We start from the raw sequence: 21,229 nt of genomic DNA, 5'->3' as shown, positions 1-21,229 counted from the left end.
TGAAGAGATCCCGGGTTCCTGACTCAGGGCCCCGTGCTGGGAGAGCCTGGCCTTTACAACAGACCCATCTCTCACGGGTTGGGAAACGGTCATGAGTGGCTGCTCTGCTCAAGGTCTCTGGAAGAGGCCACATTGAATGTGGCACATTAATTGTCTAAAGATGCTGGCTGTGCTTCAAGCTCTGAGGCATTTCCTCCCAGACCTCAGAGGCCATGTTGGTACGTACGGACCAACATGTCCCTGTTGGTCTGTACGGACAGCACTTCGGTAGTTTCAGATATTAACCACCAGGGGGGTCTGCAAACTCGCCTCCTTGTACAAGCTGTCATGTCAGATCCTCCTTTGGGCCCAAGAAAAGCTGCTCTCGTTGAAGGCGGCGTATATCCCAGACTACTTAAACAAGGGAGCAAATGCCCTCTCAAGGCAAGGGCCGAGGAAGAATTTTACAGAGCTCAGGTGGACCTGTTTGTGACCCAAGTGACATCGCACTGCCCTCTCTGGTTTTTCCTATTACCCCCAGCCCCTCTTGGGCTGGATGCCATGGTACAGCACTGTACGCCTTTCCGCCTGTCACGCTGCTCCTGGGAGTTTTGGAGAGAGTTCCCCAGAAGGGAGTGCGTCTCCTCCTGTTGACCCCGTGGTGGCCAGGTAGGCCATTGTTTGCGGACCTGGTAGCCTTTCTTGAACACCCTCCCTTGGAAATTCCTCTCAGGAGGGATCTTCTATCTCTGGCAGGGGTAGAAAAATACACCCCCGTTCAGAGCTGTGGAGGCTGTTAAGTTTTTATTTAATTATTTGGCACATATTTGCAAGTTTCTTTCTCCATATTTATGGACATTATGATAATTTACCCACCCCAACATTTTTTCTCTCTCTCTTTTTTTCTTACACATGCTACAGATCTTAATATTCAACTCTATTTAATGAAAAAACAAAATTGTTTTTATTCAGATTATATGAAAAAGGTCTACTGTGTGTATAATATAATTTAATTATAGCAGTCTGGCCTTTTTGGTGTGTAAAAGTGTATATTTTCACAAATAGTTTTGTATTTTTTGCATGTCATTATGACTGTACAGTAAATTTATGTACAAATCTTTCTTCTTTTAAATGTATATATTGCACCCAGACATTTCTATCACCAAGAATTCATCACACAATGGCAATAAAACCCCTTTCTGATTCTCAGTAGAAAAAGTATTAGTATTGTTGTAGTATTAAGGAATGTTAATTCAGATGCAGGCAACAAGGCAATGAACAGTCATGGCAGAGCTAAAAGATGCCAAACAGATAAATAGTCTGTCATTTGCAACAGAGGGAAAACAGTCAGATGGCATAGGATAACAGAAAAAAGAAATAATCTCAGTTGTGTAGAAAAAGTCTTATACAAGAGGATAGGATGCCTGAAACCCCTCTAACACCCTGCAGTGGAAATAACAGCTTTAAGAGTGTGACTTGTCAGGTGACACATTTCAGCGTTGAGTTTTATGCCTTTTAACACCTCCATTTTAGGAAACAGGGTAAAAAAGTAAGTACAGAAAGTGAGCAAACGAGAGGTGGTTGAAGATGTTCTGGCATCTTATTCTGGATTATAAACAACATTATTTCAGAGAAAACAGCTGATAATACACTAGGAATCTGTTACAAATTATGCATTAAATTTGAACAAAAATCTCCATCCAACATAAAACCAGGTGTAAGTATCCTGCATTGTTTTTATATATATTTTTTATTTAGTTTATATAAAAATCTGGCCTTAATGTAAAATTTATAATCTTGACAATCTATTGAGCCTCAATCACATTTAACAAGTTAATTCTTGTTCTTCCATATACAAATATTTTTCAGTCAATACATTTCAAGTTAGCAAGTTTATTTCTGTTAGATAAGTGATTGACAAGATAATAATGTGGTGAGTTGGGAACAGCATCTTCGAATGTGTCACCCTGTGTTTGTCTGTTTCAGTGTCTGGCAAAATATTTGCATCCAAGTAATTATGAATCATGCTCTATAATTTGTAGCACATCTGTGTTAGAAAGTAGCTAAGAAAAACAACATGCTGTAATAAAATTCAATTTGTTTTGTTTTAGTTTGTTTTGTTTTGCTGTGGACTCTGGTCACCAGAGCAATGTGGATTAGCTACATCAATAAAGGTCTGGTATATACAGTGGTGTCCAAAACTCTGAGCGAACTAGTGAAAATGGTTTCTTTTTTTTAAATAATACAGCACTTTTTATTAAAGGTTACAGCTTGATTAAAAAGTAGAATGTTTTGAATATTTACATAAATGTTTTTAGGATTTGATATAACCCTTTTGCTTTAATAGCAGTGTGCATTCGAGCTGGCATGGACTTAACACATTAGTATGAAACCTTATGATCCATTTTTAAATCAAATCCATCAGTGTCATTTGAACACGCTTTAATGAAAGAGGTTAGGCATGAGGGCAAGCTGACCTTTTGTACAAACCAGTTAACATAGTCAGTATCAAAAATTAGCAATATTACAAATTTACTTACATTTAAATAGAGACCTACTGCAGAATCTTGAATATTCATTATTTATAATATTAAACTTTTGCTATCGTTATCTCAAATATTTTAGAATATTCAGATTTTAAAAAATCTAATAATTTCAATGCACTGCATTATAAAATTATAATTAACCAAATATGAGAAATGGTACCACTTTTTGTTTTTTTGTTGGAGTTTTTTTTTTTTTGGAATCATTGTTCAAAATAATGAGCAAATTCTTCTGCCAATAGAACGCAATTATTACTTGGTTTAATCTTATATTTAGTTTATATAAGGATTGTTGTAAGCTTATAATACTAAATAATAGATACATGTGACTATATTTAAAATGCTGCGAAGCTCTTGCTAAGATGTAGTTTTTTGTAGCATGTGGTTTTTGATTTCTGAACCCTATTGAATGTATTTACAATTAATGAGCTTAATAGCAAAAACATTAGACATATAGATAGATATATAGATAATCCCAAAGTACTTTGTTTTTTAATAGGTGCTCAGGGCAGTTTTTGCACTGCTTTGAATCAAATTTATTTAAGACTGACCTCCTTAGTTTTGTAAGTAAGGCTGTGAGTGAGGTGACACAGATCTGAGCAGACTGGGCGTCTGAGAGCGCGCCAGACCCGAGACTGTAATGTCCTTCCTCCAGAGACAGTGAGGTCAGAGAAATACCATATAAAACCATCTTGGCTGCTTATTGTATTTATTTATTTATTTATTTATTTATTTATTTATTTATTTAATGCTTAATTATGAAAATCACAAGTTTTTTTCTTGTAATGGTTTTTAAAGAACAAAACTAAATCAAAACATAATGTCATAAACCATGATTATATAGCTTATTCTACATTTAAAATTAATGAGTATAAATAAGTGTAAATAAGTATAAGTAAGTTTGATGTTCACTCTGTCAGATCAGAAGTTTTTAGACAAGTTTAGTCAAATCCGTATTTTTCTTTTCGATTATTTTGACCACAGGTTGACTTTTAACAGTGGACTGTCATACATTTATTGTAATGAGCCCATTTTGTGCCTTTTTTTTGGAAGTTTCACATCCTTTCTGATGTTAAATCACACACCAGTTTCTAAGCAACCTTTTTTTTCCCTTGTGCTTCCTTATCAGTCAAACTTGCTCTTGTCTCTCCTCCTACAGGACAGTGCTGAGAATGAGGTGGACAGGAACAAATGCTGCACGCTCTGCAATATGTTCTTCACATCTGCCATCGTGGCTCAGTCACACTACCAGGGTAAAACGCATGCAAAGAGAGTTCGCCTTGTTCTGGGAGAGCAGCCCAGCATACCTACCCCCACAGGTCAGATTCATATAAGCAATGTTTATTCATATTAATTAACATGAATATACCGTGTTTTTCTCGCTGGGCCATTTGATCACTGTAATGTCTGTGTAAGCCAGAGGTTATGTTAAATAAAATATAATGCAATTTGTTTCTCATAAACTATTCAAATAGATGCTTATAGCGTGCACTGTAATGGTGGTCTGTAAAGGATACAGTATTTTATCTGTGGTTAGAAGAGCCCTGGAGCTGGGCAAATAGCATGCAGAAGGTGATTATGCACTGTAAAACACTCAGCAGACTGGAATTCAGTGCTCTGTGTTGTGCTCTTTCACCAAGAAATTGAATCAGAGTTGGCCCGAAAAAAACAGGGGCAGGGGATTGGTGTCGCGTAAAGGTAAATCCTGCATGACATGCAGCTCCAACAACAAGCAGGACTTATTTAATACCTGCTGGCCTGACGCTTTTCTGAGAATTAACTCAGACTGAAACAAGCCCCTTCAAGCATTCAAACTCTAGACCTCATGGAGTCCACAAGAACATGAGCACATCAAGACTACTACCTTCTACTAAGTTACCATATGTCATTTCATTCCTCAGCTGTATATCTAAGCCTGCATCTTTATCTACAGTTACAATGACACTTATACAATTTGTCCTCTTTATATTTGGATCAGTATACAATATATTATTCTTTTTTTTGCACTAGCTGTGAACTAGGCTATATTCTCATAAGGTTGGTGTGTGAGGTGACATCCTAGGTCACAGTCAGTGTGAGTGTGAGTATGCACTGGGCTGACGCTTCCTGACAGTACCATTAATCTTTATGCCAAAGGCAATATTCTACTCCATTCAGCTTGTGATTCAAAAGTGAGCCCAGCAGCAGATAATAGACTAACGCTATTACTCTTCTGCCAATAGATATTATCATATACTGCAACCATTTAAGTAAAATTGGACTGTTATTTCACAAATTATCACTTTTTTTTTATTCTCTCAAATAAAGGCACAACACCTCTTCGCATTTATTCGCTTATATATTTTTGCCAACACACACCTTGCCCAGAAGTGTTAATGCTACTTTAGAACCCCATTTAATCTGTGATAATTATGTGAAAGAATATTGATAAGATTGTGTCTAATAATATAAAAAGAAACAACTGAGCATAACACTGTACAGTAACTCATTTCTAGAAACTGTTTGACTTACAGTATATATACTGTATATTCCACAATTAAACAATTATAATGTGAATTAAACAACTGTAATGTTAATTTGAACAATAGCAACGTTTCTGTACATGTCTATTCCAAAACTTTGCTGGTTGCGCCATTATTATAATAGAAAGATGTCAAAAACAAAACAATTAAAAATGAATGAATGCTTATGAAATTAGATAGCTGAAAAACATCTGGAAAAACATGACTTGCCCTAATATTTATTATTATTATTTGATATCTTGTTCATCATTAGTAAAAGGAAGGTGAAACCGCAAGTAGAAATTAAGCATGCATGGCTGGGTGAGTTAGCTGGTTAGTTGATTAGCTTTCGTCTTTGGCAAAGTAAAGCATTACATAGTTCCGTATTTAAGTATTTAACTTAAAACATGCTGTTCATCTTGTTCTCAGACTTTAAATGCTTGATTATCTGATTTGCCGAAGCTGTGGTCCTGTTGCTGCATTTCTTGTGGCCGTGGATCAATGTTTAAGGGAAGGCTTAGGGCTCTGTTTTCTGATAACACAACAACATGATCCATATATTCATTTTGACTTCCTGTTCTTAAATCAAATGACCAGACAAGTTATATTTTTTAACACTATTTATTGCTAACCTGATTTGTCCCAGGTACAGCAAAAACACCTGCTGTAATTATGAATTTGTATTAATTTAAAACTATCTATCCATGTCTATACTATGGACATACTGACATTTTGCCTGCTAAAAATGGCAAAAACAAACAAAGTGTTTAGTGCAAATGGGGACATTTTTTTTACATAAAATAACGAACATCCCACCTAAGTAACTTCTTACTACATGTTTGTAATTTAGGACATCTTATTATAATATTTTTTAATTTACAAATATTTTCAATTAGGTACCATTTAACAAAATCTTTTCATTCTTGTTTGTGTCAGTTTTCAAAGCATTATTCTGGGACATCTCTAGTAATCCCTCATGTACCACAATAAACAAAAAAATACTTTTTGATTAGAAGAGCATAGATTTATGTTTGAGTCCATGGTTTCTTTCATGGTTTTTCTTTCCATTGTCATGTCAGGGTATTTTTTCCTTGCCGCTGCCACCTCTGTTTTCCCAGGGCTTTTTCATTATGGATCTAAAACATCCTGATTTTTGTAAAGCTGCATAGTGGCAAGCACTGTGTAAATAAATAATTCAATATAAATTGAATTTAATTGAATTATGCACAACAGATCAGTGGTGGACGAAGTACACAAAGCATGTACTTGAGTAAAAGTAGAGATACAGTATGCAAAATATTACTCCAATAAAAGTAAAAGTGCTCCTTTTAAACTTTTACTTGAGTAAAAGTACAAAAATATTTCCCTCCAAATGTACTTAAGTATCCAAGTACTATAAATTATTATGGCTATAATGTTCCTATTATAATTTTTATCACAAGACTCTTTGCTAAATCAACTCAGTTTATGTGAAAAGACTTTAATGTTACTCTCAGCACACCAATCTATTAATAGAATAATATTAATGAGTAAAACACCGATTGATATCTGTTAAAATGATCATGAGCCCAAAACCTTATTTTCAACGACTTAAATAAATCGCACAAATAAGGCCACGGGTGTTAAAGTGGCAAGTTAAAGTCAGGATTTTCCTCCCTCATTTATTCCTCACAGAATGTTCTCCTTGATGTTGAACTGAAGGTGAACTGTATATTCAGTAGATACCACCAACTGGCAATGGTGGTTCCAGCTTGAATGACACCCTGGGTGAACCACGCCATGACCAAACGTCTCCACCATTGAGTTTCAGCTTTAATAAGCTCCTCTCTGCTTCATCTACCATCACTGGATGAGTGAGAACATATTCTCAGAGCAGTCCACAAATCTGGATACATTTCTAAGAGCTTTATTTCATGTATAAATATCACCCCTAAATGCATTTATTGCACAAGTAAATACACGTAATTGTTTACAATTTATTAAACTCTCAGAACCAAGAACCATAAAACTCCTCGGCTAATTGTAGCCATAAGATACATACAACATCTTTATCCTTATAATATATGTCTTTAAATTAGTCTTTTATGCTTCACTGGAGATTCCCCTTACTGAACTCAGTTCAAGATTTTTCAGTACAATCACAGAAAACCTTTATGACATCACCTCAATTAAAGGTAACCAAATCAATAAATGCTAGTTTAACTACAATCCAAATAGACTACTTAAGTTGTAATTGTTTTGTTGCTATACACATTATGATATACTACACACTATAAATGATAATGTTATGCAAGCTAAAATAAATATTGCAGGCAGAGAGCAGGCAACACAGCAAAACAACAAATCATAAAGTGATATACAGTTATTAGCCTATTGCATTAAATGCATTAGCCTATACTATCCTCATAACAAGAGATGAGCTGCACACACACCATTATCTTTTGCACGTTTCCCCCTACTTCTTTGCTTTTTTTTCTGAATTGGGCTCCTGAGGGTTTAGACCATTTTTGGTATCCATAATGTTAATTTGGATTCAGCTCTTCTTACTGAAGTAACATCACCCCACCTCTCCTTTCTGAGTGCATGAGTGAGGGAACTTCTGCGAACGAGTCCCAGCCAGGTTTATTTACCGTGACATGATATAATAAATGATGCAACCATGCAAATAAGTGGTAAAAACAACAATTAACGATTTTTATTTTTATTTTTTTATGTGCCACCCCCCCAGCAAGTTGCAGCACTGGGCAGGTGCACATGTCGCCTAAATCGACAACTACCAAGCGGCAATCAAAACAAGTTTAAACAGAGCGTGCGCTCTACCCTGATCGTTGGATTGCTGTGTGTTAAGCTTTTATCTGCTCATAAATAAAAAGGAACAACTGATTTTACTAAGTAAAAAGTAAGATATTTGACTTTGAAATGTAGTGAAGTTAAAGTAAAAGTCTCCCCAAACAGAAATACTTGAGTAAAGTACAGATATGCAAAAAAACTACTTAAGTACAGTAACAAACTACATTTACTTCGTTACTGTCCACCACCGCAACACAGGTACTTCACCCGTGGAGACATGGAAACCAATTAGCAAGATTGTAAAAAGTGTGTCTGTGAGGCAAGAGGAAACAGAAGAGCTTCCACTAGAGGAAACATTATTGTGCAACGTTTTCTCTCTTAACGTTATCCACATAAGAAGTGTACTATAAAGAGCTACAGTTCATATAAAATGCATGAACAGCAGCTAATTACTGAGGGAAGTAGTGTAGGAATAAATTTTAAAAATGACCCCGAATGTTGCATATAATTGTAGTTTGTTTTAACATTTTGTTTGATTTAAATATAAAGAATAAACATTTCCTAACTAGTAATCTGTAGCTAATTGTGGTTATCAAAATGATACATAATTAAATGAATGAGTAATAGCACCCATTGCAGTAGGTGCACAAATGATTATCATATTATTCAGATTGCATTATATTATTATGATTATTAGCTTCTTCTTCTTCTTCTTTTGGCTTTTCCCATTAGGGGTTGCCACAGTGGATCATCCGTCTCAATACTACTCTGTCCTCTACATCTGCCTCTTTCAACCCAACTACCTGCATGGTCTTCCCTCACCACATCCATAAACCTCTTTGGCCTTCCTCTTTTCCTCCTTCCTGGTGGCTCCATCCTCAGCATTCTCCTACCGATATACCCCATGTCCCTCCTCTGCACATGTCCAAACAATCTCAATATCGCCTCGCTCACCTTGTTCCTTTAATAAACTCATTTCTAAGCCTAAACCATCCTTGTCACTCCCAACTAAAACCTCAACATCTTCAGCTCTGCTACCTCCAGCTCCACCTCCTGTTTTTTACTCAATGCCACTGTCTCTAAACCATACAACATCGCAGGTCTCACTGCAGTCGCCACTCTTCTCCACGTACTCCACCCAGCCTGCAATCTTTTCTTCACTTCTCTAACACACTTTCCATCACTTTGCACTGTTAACCCCAGGTACCTGAACTCCAATCTCATTCAGGTTGCATCTTCTACGTAGAACATAGTCCACCTGTGTGCACCTTTCTCCACTCTTATATGCCACCCTATGCTCCTCCTTCTTCTTAAAATAAGTGATCACCACTGCCATTTCCATCCTTTTAGCAAAATCTACTGCCATCTGCCCTTTTACATTCCTCTCCTTAAGGCCATACCTACCCATTACCTCCTCAACCCCTCTGTTCCCATCACATACATGGCCATTAAAGTCTGCCACAATCACTAATTTTTCATTTCTAGGTACACTCTCCACCACTTCATCTAACTCACTTCAGAATTTTTCCTTCTCTTCAATAGGACATTTATCATCACCCCTTCAACTTCCAGCTTCACGATCATCACCCTATAAGAAACTCTCTTCACCTCCACTACACTCTTACTAATCTCTTCTTTTAGAATCACCCCTACACCATTTATTTTTTTCATCCACACCATGAAAAAACAGTTTAAACCCACCTCCAATGTTCCTGGCCTTACTCCCTTTACACTTGGCCTCCTAAACACACAACATATCTACCTTTCTCCTCTAAATCATATCAGCTACCGCTCTCCCTTTACCAGTCATAGTACCAACATTTAAAGTACCAACCCGAACCTCCACTCTTCTACACTTCTCCTTTCCTCTTCTCCTTCTCCTTCGGCCAACAGTAGCCCAATTTTCACCGGTACCCTGTTGGCTAACGATACCTGTGGCAGTCGTTGGTAACCCGGGCCTCGACCAATCCGGTATGAAAATCTGATTCGTGATCTGCATATTTGATTTGGCACATGTTTTATGCTGGCTGTCCTTTCTAACTCAACCCTTACCATTTATCCAGGCTTGGTACCGGCACTAAGAGTGCACTGGCTTGTGCAACCCTAATGACTGGGTTATATTATTATGATTATTATGATGATGATGATGATGATGATGATGATGATGATGATTAATATTAATATTAATATTAAACACCACCAACATGCTTGTAATGGTCACCGGCATCATACAGCTCAGTTTTACCAAAGTTTTTACTGTCACCAACTGTGGAATCTTTTTATTAACAATACCAAATTTGTAGGCACAGGAATGAGCTAGGTGTAACTGCAAAGTCAGGAAACAGAAAATCACTGAATAACTCTCAGAACTGTAAATGAAATAAATGTTCATAAATCAAGCAACCAAAACCTGAAAAAAGTGATATCTGCTTACTAACCACTTTAATAGGAACAGTTGCACACATGCCCAGTCATTCGAGTTTTTCAACCAGCCAGTAATATAGTAGTTTGCATGCAGCTAAAGGGGTCAATTTAGTTTTTATATTAAATATCAGAATAAAAGAAAATCTGTAAACAATGTGCCAACGGCACAGGCTGCTTCGTGCAGTTCAAAAACTGATCAACTGGGGTTTCCATTTACAACCATTTCTAGAATAAAAAAGAAAGAAAGTGAGCTGCATATCTACATGTGGAAACACCTTGTTAATGAGAGGGGTCAGAGAAGAATGGTTTAGGATTTTAACATAATTGCATTAGCAGAGGTACTATTGGGGTATAGGGTTGTTCTTTTTAGCTAATACTGTATATTAAATACAAAAGAATAATGAAGCATCTACATATTAACATGGAAATGAAATACAGGTATGATCAATAGAAACATTTGTAGGAATGCTGTTATATGTTGAGTGGATTTGGTGATGAGGTGAGATGTAAATGGCATTGACATGGACATGCTATTAGCACAAGTACGAAGTAGATCTTGGCAGTGTGTTTATGAAGTTCCAGGTCCTGCTCATAAAAAGTCTGTTTGAAAATGCAGCAGCATTTAATGTACAGAACCCACAGGGAGTGCTTTCTGAGTACTTGTTCATTCTGTTTGACAGGAAAATGTACGATGATTTAAACATTAAAAGCATGTCAGCTTCTCAGTCACAACACAGTCTAACTATAATTATGTGTAATGGCCTACTTTGTGAAATGGCACGTTATACTTACGGCAGTTAAGCTATACATTAGAAACTGAGTGTTTGGTGTCATTATGTCATTGTGTTCCATAAAGCCTTATTCATGAATGTTATCAGCACTTTAGCAAGAACTCGTCTGATGTTTGTTTTGAAACAAAACTTTAACTGAGAACACTTAATGTTGGCATTATTGAGGCTATCATAAATAAAAAACTGAACCTGTGAAAGTGAGACAAAATCGATTTCAGAAGCATGCTTCAGTCACCTCAGACTTTGTGACTGGAAATGAGCCAGTGCTGGGAAAAGCTGTGAGTTGTTATGCTAAAACTTGGCAGCAAGGCGGGTAGGTTTGTTTGCATTTAATCACAGAGTGGCACATTTGTTTTCATGTAGTTTGCTCCGTGGCCATATTTGATTATGCTCTATTTCAAAGACAGTTCAGAGATGCCTAACACTTATAGTTCAGATGGAATATATTTAGCCTGTCAGTGCTATTAAGCTCAATTTCCATTAATCAGTTGGCAATTTCCTGCAAGCAAAATATCTCTGGTGTAGAAGCAGAGCATTCTTTATCAACATGCACATCTGTTACTTTACTTCTTTCCACTTTACTTTTAGGAAGAGTTGTGTTACAGTGTGAAATTCTATTTTAATTGTAAATGTATTGCAGATCCAGTGTTGAAATCTATATGTGTTTATAATAAAGATGTTGCTTTTTTTTTGAAGACAGAATGATAACATTGTTGATGCCTTTTAAGGAATCGTTGAACCAGTGAAACAAATTAGGGCAAGTGAGTTCAAAAGATTAAATTCAAAAGTATGTTTCATTAAAATGCATACTTTATGCTTAGGACAGTTGTTATAGTTGTGCAGTGGTAGTGACAGTTAAGGCTAAGTGTTGAAGTGATGCCTTTTATCTAGTCCATCATCATCTCTTTGCGATCTATCTGTACTTCAAACTCATCTCATCCAATATACTGTTCTGTACCACAGTGCACGACCAAGCTTTCATAGGGAGAAGCTCTTACTCATGCATTGTACTTGCCGCAGAGATAGCAAAAAAGAGACAGAAGGAGATACAGTGTAGAGTCCAGCTTTCTTCTTACTTCTTTTGCAAGCTGACCTGAAATGTCAGCGTGAAGGAGTAAGCCTTTCGCTGCCATTCTCCTTTTATTTTCCCCACAATTGAATACATATTAAAATTTCAATCTTAGTTCATTTTTAATAACTAAAGACACGTTCCTAACACCATGTAATCATAATGAAATCTCTTATTGTGAAAGAAAGCTTTTTGAAAACTCCATTTGATCTATTCACATTGGTTTGAATCATCTCACTCATAACAGCACTGTGGGTGGTGAGAGGAGGAGAGAGAGGCATACTAGCTGTAACTATGTGTTCTTGGCTTTGTGTTTGTTTCGGTATGACTAACTAATGAAGTAAATGCACTAAGCACAACCTTACCAACAAAAAAAATAAACAACATTTAATGCCATGTGTTTTAATCATAGGTCCAAGGATTATTTAAAGATTGTGTTAAGTTGCTTTTTGACCAGTATTTTCCATTCTGAAAATATTAGCATGCACACACACACACACACACACACACACACACACACACACACACACACACACACACACACACATTTAGTATGTCAGCACATTTAAACTAATCTTAGGGCTTTTCACCAATTATATTTAATCTGTGGAAACATCTCATTGTAGTGTCATTGTAGCATTGGTAAAATGTCCTCCAGTTTAGGTGCCATAAATGGACTAACTGGAGTGCACACACAGTTCTATATTTGATACGTTATAAATGCAGGAGCTTTTTTTCTGTCCAAATTGATATCCTAGCAACCACTGCTGCGTGCCTGGCAACCTTCACTAGGCTGCACTTTCACTGCCTTCTCGATTCATTATCATTTTTTTTTTTTTCTTTTTTTTTGCACTTTGTTTTTGTTCTTTACCTGTTCCACTAGTGCTTTGTGTAAATTAGAAATTAGACAAATTTTATTCTCCAGCAGATGCAGGTTCTGTCTGCAATAGTGTCAAGTCCCATAGGCACTTTTGGGGTTTGAAACCATGGTAACAGGTCTGTAGTGACATGTAGAGTGGGTCACCTGCAAGACTACAGTTTCTGTACTCGTCCCTTCAAAATGATAAAAGAGATCCCAAAGCATCTAAAGAAATATGTCTATGAAGAGGTGCATGTGTTCTGTTAACCTACATCTCAGCTGGGTATTTTACACCTGGGGCAGTTTTAGCAATGTTTCACTAATTATCTGAATGTTTGTTGTGCATCGCATGCAGACGGATTGAAATTCTGTGGTATCTTGACCTTGTCTCTACAGATTCAACTGCAAGCACCCCTCAGGCCACAGACCCACCACCACCACCTTCACCTTCATGGCCCTCCATGGGCAACAATGGCGAAGCAGGCAAGTACTGCTGCCTCTGCAGTGCCTGGTTCAACAATCCACTGATGGCACAGCAACATTATGAAGGCAAAAAGCACAAAAGAAATGCAGCAAGGGCACGGCTCCTGGAGCAACTGGCAGGCAGTCTGGATGCCACCGAGAGCACAGGTGAGTTCCGTGTTTGCGAGATGAGGCAGCTTGCCATAGTTGGAGGAAAATGGTTGAAAGAGGGGAACACTGGGGAATGGGGAGCAGATGGGCAATTAAAAGTAATGGTGTGTTTTACAATCTTTAGTAACATGGTGTTTGTGGTCGTGTTCTTTTGTGATATAAGCTTGTCATCAGTGGTGGCTCAGTGGTTAAGGCTTTGGGTCTTTGATCTCAAAGTCATTGAATGAGTTCAAGCTGCCAATGTTGGGCCCTTGATCAAAGCACAAATCTCTCTGTACCAGGAATTCCATATCATCTCTGACCCCTGCTTCCTAGAAAGTTAGGACATAAGCAAGAATTTATACTGTCAATATATGTATACAATCAATATACTTTAATGTGTAAGTGACAAAGGCAAAAATCTTATTTATTGAATCAGACAGATCATCTTAGTCTAGCTTTGTTTTTAACAGATGCTCTAAAGCCATGTTCTCCTATATTCTAGTCTTAAGGGAACAGTGTACTCTGTGTTCTTAGTTAATCTATCCCTGTGGTTCTGTGCCAGGATAGAGTGTAAAAGAGATCATAAAATAAAAAATATGAACCATTTGCAGGTCACCAAGACTAGGAAATGCTCTTAGGGGATCAATGTCAGATCGTCTATACTTGGGGACAGCTGGCATCAAGTGCAGTTAAAACTCCTTGGCAATATTAAAGAGCTGTGACCAACCAAATGACATTTGTCATTCTGTAGCTCCCAAATATATGAGAAAGACCATTTATTTTATTAAGGGTGAAGATTTTATATATTTTTCAGAGATGTTTTTAGTTGCGTTTTTTACTAAAAGTGTGGATTTAAGTTTTTTTTGTTGTTGCTGTTTGTTATAGCACTGTAATCAGAGCTCATGCTTCATCCGGCATCAGCATGCTGGAATGCTTTTCACAGAGCCAGCAAGACACTGTCCAGCCACAGCCAACAGAGGATCAGCAGGTTTATGGAGATAGTTTCTAAAGACAGAAACACCACAAGCTGCTATAAAAAAGGTGTAAGCCAAGAATTCATAGTTCATAGAATTCATAGTTCACAGATGTTCTGTAATGAAGTGTGGTGTGGAGATTTCAAGACATTTAAATGTTGCTATTAATTGTATTTGCATGAACAGCAAATTTATATTGATAGAGAACTTGTCAGAGTTGTATACAGAGATGCATTGGAAATAGTTCACCAAAACAGCAACGATACAAATTATTATTTTTTACTTATCAGATAGCAAGCATCTAAAATATCTGGGAATCTATAATCACCCTGTAGGCAGCAAGCAAGTGAACCGATGTCCTTGTTTGTAGCATTCCACTGTGAATGTCACCTTCTATTTAAATCTCACCAGAAATATTTGCTGTTGATTACAACACTCTGCAACAGAGACACACAAGTCTACTACCTCTAAACTAATAATGTTAGGACATCTAAATTTAGCTTGAGAAACACCACAGCTCATCCTCTTCATTAAGTCTGGGTGAAAGAGATCTGCTGAGATTCTCGCTTTCATTGTACTGCTAAACCCATGGCTATCCCAAAAGCTTGTCACCTTGAGTTTGGCTGCTCCTCGGGGGACTGTCAGAGCTCAGCAAGCATGCCACATCTCATTCATCATCCTCATTAGAAGCCCACGACATGAAGGTGCAGCATGTGTGAGCTGAATTCACATAAAACACACAGGAACTAATACAACTCAAAGCACTGCATCGCTTTTATCTTCCCATGCGTGTGGTTTGTTTGAGAGCTAGTGGCTCATTTAGAAGACCTACTTGTTCAAGCCATCAGTGAAGTGACTGCTGGGAGATTACAGGCTGTCCTGTTTATGTGGAAGCCACTTCATTGTAATAGCCTTCTCACAGAGGCCTTGTTTTGATGTTGAGATCAAGGGAATTGCTGGTGTGAAACAGGTATTAATTTCCCCTAAATATAAAGTAGAATTAGAGGTCCTTGGGGGAAACACAACAGAGATGATATTTTAACTTAAAAACTAAAAAAATGTCTTAAAAAAAAAATTATAATAATAATAATATGATGTTAGCCCTGTTTCTCTAGATTGTTATATAATTTAAGGGCTCATTTGTTTCATTGAGTACTTTGTAAATACAGTTATATTTGAACAAGTATGAGTGTGGTAGAGCAGCCTTACGGGTTCGCCTTCTACCCAAATGATGGCAATACTCGCTGTGATGTTCCGTGTAAAGTGGTGTTTATTTACAGCGTGCTCAAGTGCAAAGTCCAAAATATATATAATACCCCAGAAAAGAAAAAGTGGCAAAATAACAAAACAAGGACAATTACGAGGAAAGTAAAGAAAACTATATACAAAATAGGCGCACCTGCTCATGTGCATTCACTACAATAGTTCTCAGACTCCGTTATCTCCGCAATGCAACACTCCTACAACTCCACAATGCAGCACTCCTACAACTCCACTATGCAGCACTCCTACAACTCCACCATGCAGCACTCCTACAACTCCACCCCGCATTGAAGTGGGAGGCTGGTTTATATAGTGTAGGCCCCTCCCCTTGGACCCAACCATTTCACCCAAAGGGGTTTGGTATTTTGTAGCCAGTCACAAAATGGCTTAATAACATTGTGAATATCATAAATAATAAACATGATAACAACAATAATAATACTAATATAGCAATAATAATAATAATATAAATTATAACAATATAAATAATAATAATCACCCAAAAAAAATGTCCCATCAACATAATCTTGCCGACTTCCGGTTTTGCCGCACATGCGCGACGCAGCGCTGGCGCTTTAAAGCCAGCCGCTATTCAGCGCTCTGGTTGGCTGCTATCCAAACCCAACCCGGAAGACTCAGCGTCAGGCCCGCCTCCGAGGTGGTTTAGGTGATCCGCCCAGGTCTCGCTATGGACCACCACATCGTCCAGATACGGCAGACCATTCATCCCCGCCTTGCAGCACTCGGTCCATCAACCTTTGGAACGTTGCTGGTGCCCCTTGTAGGCCGAAGGGAAGAACCGTGAACTGGAACAGTCCTAGTGGGGTCCTGAACGCTGTGTAAGGTCTGGACGTCTTCTCCAGAGGCACCTGCCAATATCCCTTACACAGGTCTAATGTGGTCACGTACCTGGCTCCCCCGACCTTATCCAGCAGATCATCAATGCGTGGCATCGGGGATGCGTCAAACTGGGACTGGGAGTTTAATCAACGGAAGTCAATGCAGATACGGAGGGTGTTGTCCTTCTTCGGTACGATGACCACCGGACTACTCCATTCACTGCTTGACGGCTCGATTACTCCCATCTCCAGCATAGTCCTAACTTCTGCCTTCAGTGGTGCCACCAGCCTCTCAGGTACCCGATACGGTCTCTGTCGAGATGGGGTTGTATTGGTCAGGCGGATCTTGTGGTGTACCAGGTTGGTCCGTCCAGGCCTCTGACGAAACAACGCCGGGTATCGACCAAAGAGCGTTTGCAGCTCAGCCTGGTTGGGTGCCTCCAGGTGTCCGAGGTGTACCTCTGCTGGCTGTGTCTGCCCGCTAGCCTTTGGTTCCGGATGATCCTCCTCCTGATCTTCCTCCACCTTCTGAATGAGCAGTACCGGGTCTGCCTTTTCGCTGGGAGGCTCTTTCCACTCCTTCAGCAGGTTGATATGGTAAGTTTGTTTTGCCTTGCCTTTGTCTGGATGATGGATTTCATATTATGTCTGCCCCATCCTCCGTACCACACTGTGGGGCCCCTGCCACTTCATAAGGAGCTTACTCGTGGACGTTGGCAGCAACAACAGTACCTTCTGTCCTGGTCGTAGCTCTCTGGAACGGGCTTGCTGGTCGTACCACGTCTTCTGGTACTTTTGAGCCTTTTGGAGGTTCTCCGCTGCCAGCTTCCTGTAGTTTTCCAGACGATCCCTCATCTCTAGGATGTCCTGGACTATGCCCTTTTTTTTTTTTATTTTGCCACTTTTTCTTTTCTGGGGTATTATATATGCTGCTGACTGCTGACTACCTGTCTCGCCACCCGGCAAGCTCGCGGCTTGCAGAGGGGGAAGGTGATACTACTGGCTGTGGGTGCACACACACGCCAGGTAGCGAGAAACAGAGGAGAAGTGAAAGTGTAGTGTGTAGTGTCATGCTGACCATAGGGACAGTTCACTCTGTCACGATGAGCAAATGATTACTCATTTAACACACATTTTGCTTTTAAAATCTATGCACATTCCATTTTCCAGTTGAACCTGTCTGATCCCCAAACAACATGGTTTGTCTATTTGTCTAAACTCCTTCTAAATTTGGTGTGGCTTCACTGTAGTTGACCAGACCACTTCTTAATGTCATTAACTGTGTTACACAATAAACAGGGTCTGTGCTGTCAGGGAACCACCGGCCATGCCTCCCCTTGGCACTCAGCACACTCGCAGCACCTCACCTTTATACTAATCACCTTCACCTGTCTCCAATTATCAGCACTCCTGTTCGCACTCACTCACCATCCAATCTACGGTTCATTCTGGCGATCATCCCTGGACTACCTGTGTTTAGGAATATACCTGTTTTCCGGTACATGCTGCTTCTTAGCTTCTGTTTGTTTCCCCAGGCTAATAAATGTCCTATTCGTATTCTGGTTTTCCGACTCTTGATCAAAGTGTGACAGAAGATCAGGCGTATACCAACTACTCACCTCGATGGGTCCGCAACCGGGTTCTGTTTTAGATCCCATCAAGGAACTCGCCGCCACTCTCCGGGAGGCTTTCGTGCCAGCCGCCACCAGCGGAGTTCCGCAACCCAACCCCTGCAGCCAGATGGCTCTTCCGGCTTCATATTCCAGAGACGCGGCCAAGTGCAATGGCTTCCTCCTGCATGTCAACCTCTACATTAAAATGCAGTTGCATTCCCCTCCGATCAATCCAAGGTGGCGTTTCTATGTCATCACCCTCAGACCAACAGACAGACGGAATGCAAGATACAGGAGCTCGGACACTACCGGCGGTTGTACTGCAACCAGGACCAAACAAGCTGGAACCATTTTCTCCTCTGGGCCGAGTACGCAGAGAACTCCCTGCGCCAGGACACCACTGGCCTCACCCTGTTCCAATGCGTGCTGGGCTTCCAGCCACCTTTGTTTCCCTGGACAGACGAGCCCTCCAACATTCCCGCGGTGGGCTACTGGTTCCGGGAAAGCGTGCGTGTGTGGAAGTCAGCCCACGCACAGCTCCGATGTGCCCTCAGAACCATCCAGAGGTTCGTGGATCCCCAGAGGTCAGAAGCCCCCCTCTTACAAACCGGGGGATCAAGTCTGGCTATCCACTTGAGATTTGCGGCTCCAGGTACCCTGTAAGAATCTCAGTCCCCATTTCTTTGGACCGTTCTGAATCATCAGGCTGGTCAATGACGTGGCCTATCGACTCAACCTGCCTCCTCGTTACCGCATCCATCCAACCATCTCTCCTGAAGCCCTTCACACCCCCTAACACAGAGCACCCTGGAGTCGCCGTAGATCCTCCTTGCCATCGGTGTACTCTGTCCTATTTTATATATATATATATATATATATATATATATATATATATATATATATATATATTCTGGTTTCCGACTCTTGATCAAAGTGTAACATTGACTCGTCTGGCCTATGGAAGCTAGCTTGTGTTTATCTTATTCAGTGATTAAATAATTTTCTCACCTGCCTCTCAAAAAACAGATTTATTACTGCAATGCAAAGGGGAACAGAATGAGTGATTCTCTCCTCTCCATACAGTATATCATCACATTAATGTGCTGCATTACAAATAAGAGCCATCTTATACCTATGAACAAGACCTATGAACAAGAGTGCATTGTCAACAGTCAGCCCACACACTGTTATATACTATCTAGATACAAAACACACAGTTATAGTGTCTATTTCAGCATATTTCTTTACCAACATTCTGTTCAGGGAGAAAATCATTTTCAGTATAAACTGTGAATTCAGTTGAGGTCATATTTAAAATAGACATAACTATAGATAATGTGCTTATAAAATATAATATACATTAAAATAAAGATTATTAACTAGACAAACATTGTTTATTTTATTATTTTTTATAAAAGCTTGGTAGAAATCTGGATAACAGCATCTGGATTGGGACTAGAAATGTTTACTGAAACTGGGATTTCATATAGGCATTCATATATATCAGATGCATAGGAAAAACACTGAAAACATTCACAAATACAAATGTGTCAGGCGCTAAGAACGTTCTGGAGACCAAATGAATTCAACGAAGGCTTTTTTAATGAGAAAGCAAAAAGGGGCAATGCAGAAAGCACAGAAAAACACACTGAAGCTAGTAAGCTGAGCAACAACCAAACGGAGTAGTTTGGGCAGTCCGGTATGTTCGCAAGCCTAAGCTGTAGAACGGACGATGAGCATGTGGATAAACCGGGTCTTTATAGTGTGGTGACTGATTTGGACCAGGTGTGGATGATTAGTAAGTTGGTGAGCTGCTTGGAGTGATTGGAGGGGTTGGCGTGGGTGTGGCTGGTGGATCCCTGACAAAATGTGAACAATTATTTTTTTGACACTATTTATTCATCCTTAGTATCTATGTGGTCATGGCTATGGCAGTTATGTACATTACATATCAGTGAATGCATATCACATGATTTATTCACTGATCACTCACACCTTTTCACTTTTCACTGTCACTTCTAATTAGCACACCTATTTAGTTTTCATGCTCCCAGTTCCTATCTTCAGTCTTGTTTCAGTTTTTGTTTCTCCTTTCACTTGTGTTTTTGTTTTTTGGACTGCTCCCAAGTACTGCACTTGCATTTGACTTTTGACTCCATTATGTGACAGGAGGTATAAATTAAGCTATATCTTGATTATATTTTGAGAAATAGATTCAACTAAATTTACTACATTTCAGTGGGTACCGACGATTTGGGTTAAAATCTAAATGTAAACATATACTTATATTGGGAGCACCAAACAGACTATTATCCATCTTATATTCTTGCTCTGATCAGTAATATGACTAATTACACTTTGCTTTTTATCAATATGAGAAATTCAGCTTAAGTTTTTGATGTACAAGGTATAAGCGAGGAGACTTATATATGAATATATTATATGCATATCAAGTATGGTGATACTTTATAGCTACGAATCTTAAACATTTTCTATTTCAAATAGCTCTGAAGCAGTTTAATGTTAAATGAATGCTCCCAAAGCAGATGAAGTGCCAAGAAGGAGACTTCCATCTTTCCTTTTCAATTCAACCCAGACAAGTCAAAAAACGCAGTGGAAATTCTTCAAATGCTCTTTCCAGCTTTGTTGCAATTACCAAAGGAAAGGTTTTAGATTTATGGCCTGCTTGTCTGAAAAGAAAAGTTTTTTGCCTACAGCCAATAGTTAGCAGCAAACCTTCATCTACATCCAGTGAACATTTATCAGCTTGTATTCTTTTCCTCCTTACCCTAAGCGTAGTTCTTTGTGGCATGTGGGGCAGTTTCACTACCAGCAATTATAAACTGCCTTAGTGTCTTACTAAACTGGTTTATTAGCATCCTACTGTGAGGTCATTAGCTGGCCACCATGCGGGAAATACGCACTAAAGCTTATAAACAGAAATAAAAAAATTATTATGTTTCTTCAGT

The 21,229-nt window shown here is 38.9% G+C and overlaps 1 protein-coding gene across 3 annotated transcripts in view; it reads left to right on the top strand.

Moving 5' to 3' along the window:
• zgc:171482 (zinc finger protein) overlaps positions 1 to 21,229 on the top strand; it is a 72,636-nt gene that overhangs the window by 37,572 nt on the left and 13,835 nt on the right. For all 3 annotated transcript variants that reach the window (XM_046877497.1, XM_046877482.1, XM_046877490.1), the window contains exons 4-5: positions 3,682 to 3,841; positions 13,353 to 13,586. In XM_046877497.1, the coding sequence (XP_046733453.1) occupies positions 3,682 to 3,841; positions 13,353 to 13,586 (394 nt within the window). The remainder of the gene's footprint in view (positions 1 to 3,681; positions 3,842 to 13,352; positions 13,587 to 21,229) is intronic.

This window comes from Silurus meridionalis, chromosome 2, assembly GCF_014805685.1.
Source record: "Silurus meridionalis isolate SWU-2019-XX chromosome 2, ASM1480568v1, whole genome shotgun sequence".
Taxonomy (NCBI): domain Eukaryota; kingdom Metazoa; phylum Chordata; class Actinopteri; order Siluriformes; family Siluridae; genus Silurus; species Silurus meridionalis.
Note: the sequence above shows the minus strand (reverse complement) of the source record. Positions and strands in the feature narration are given on the sequence as shown.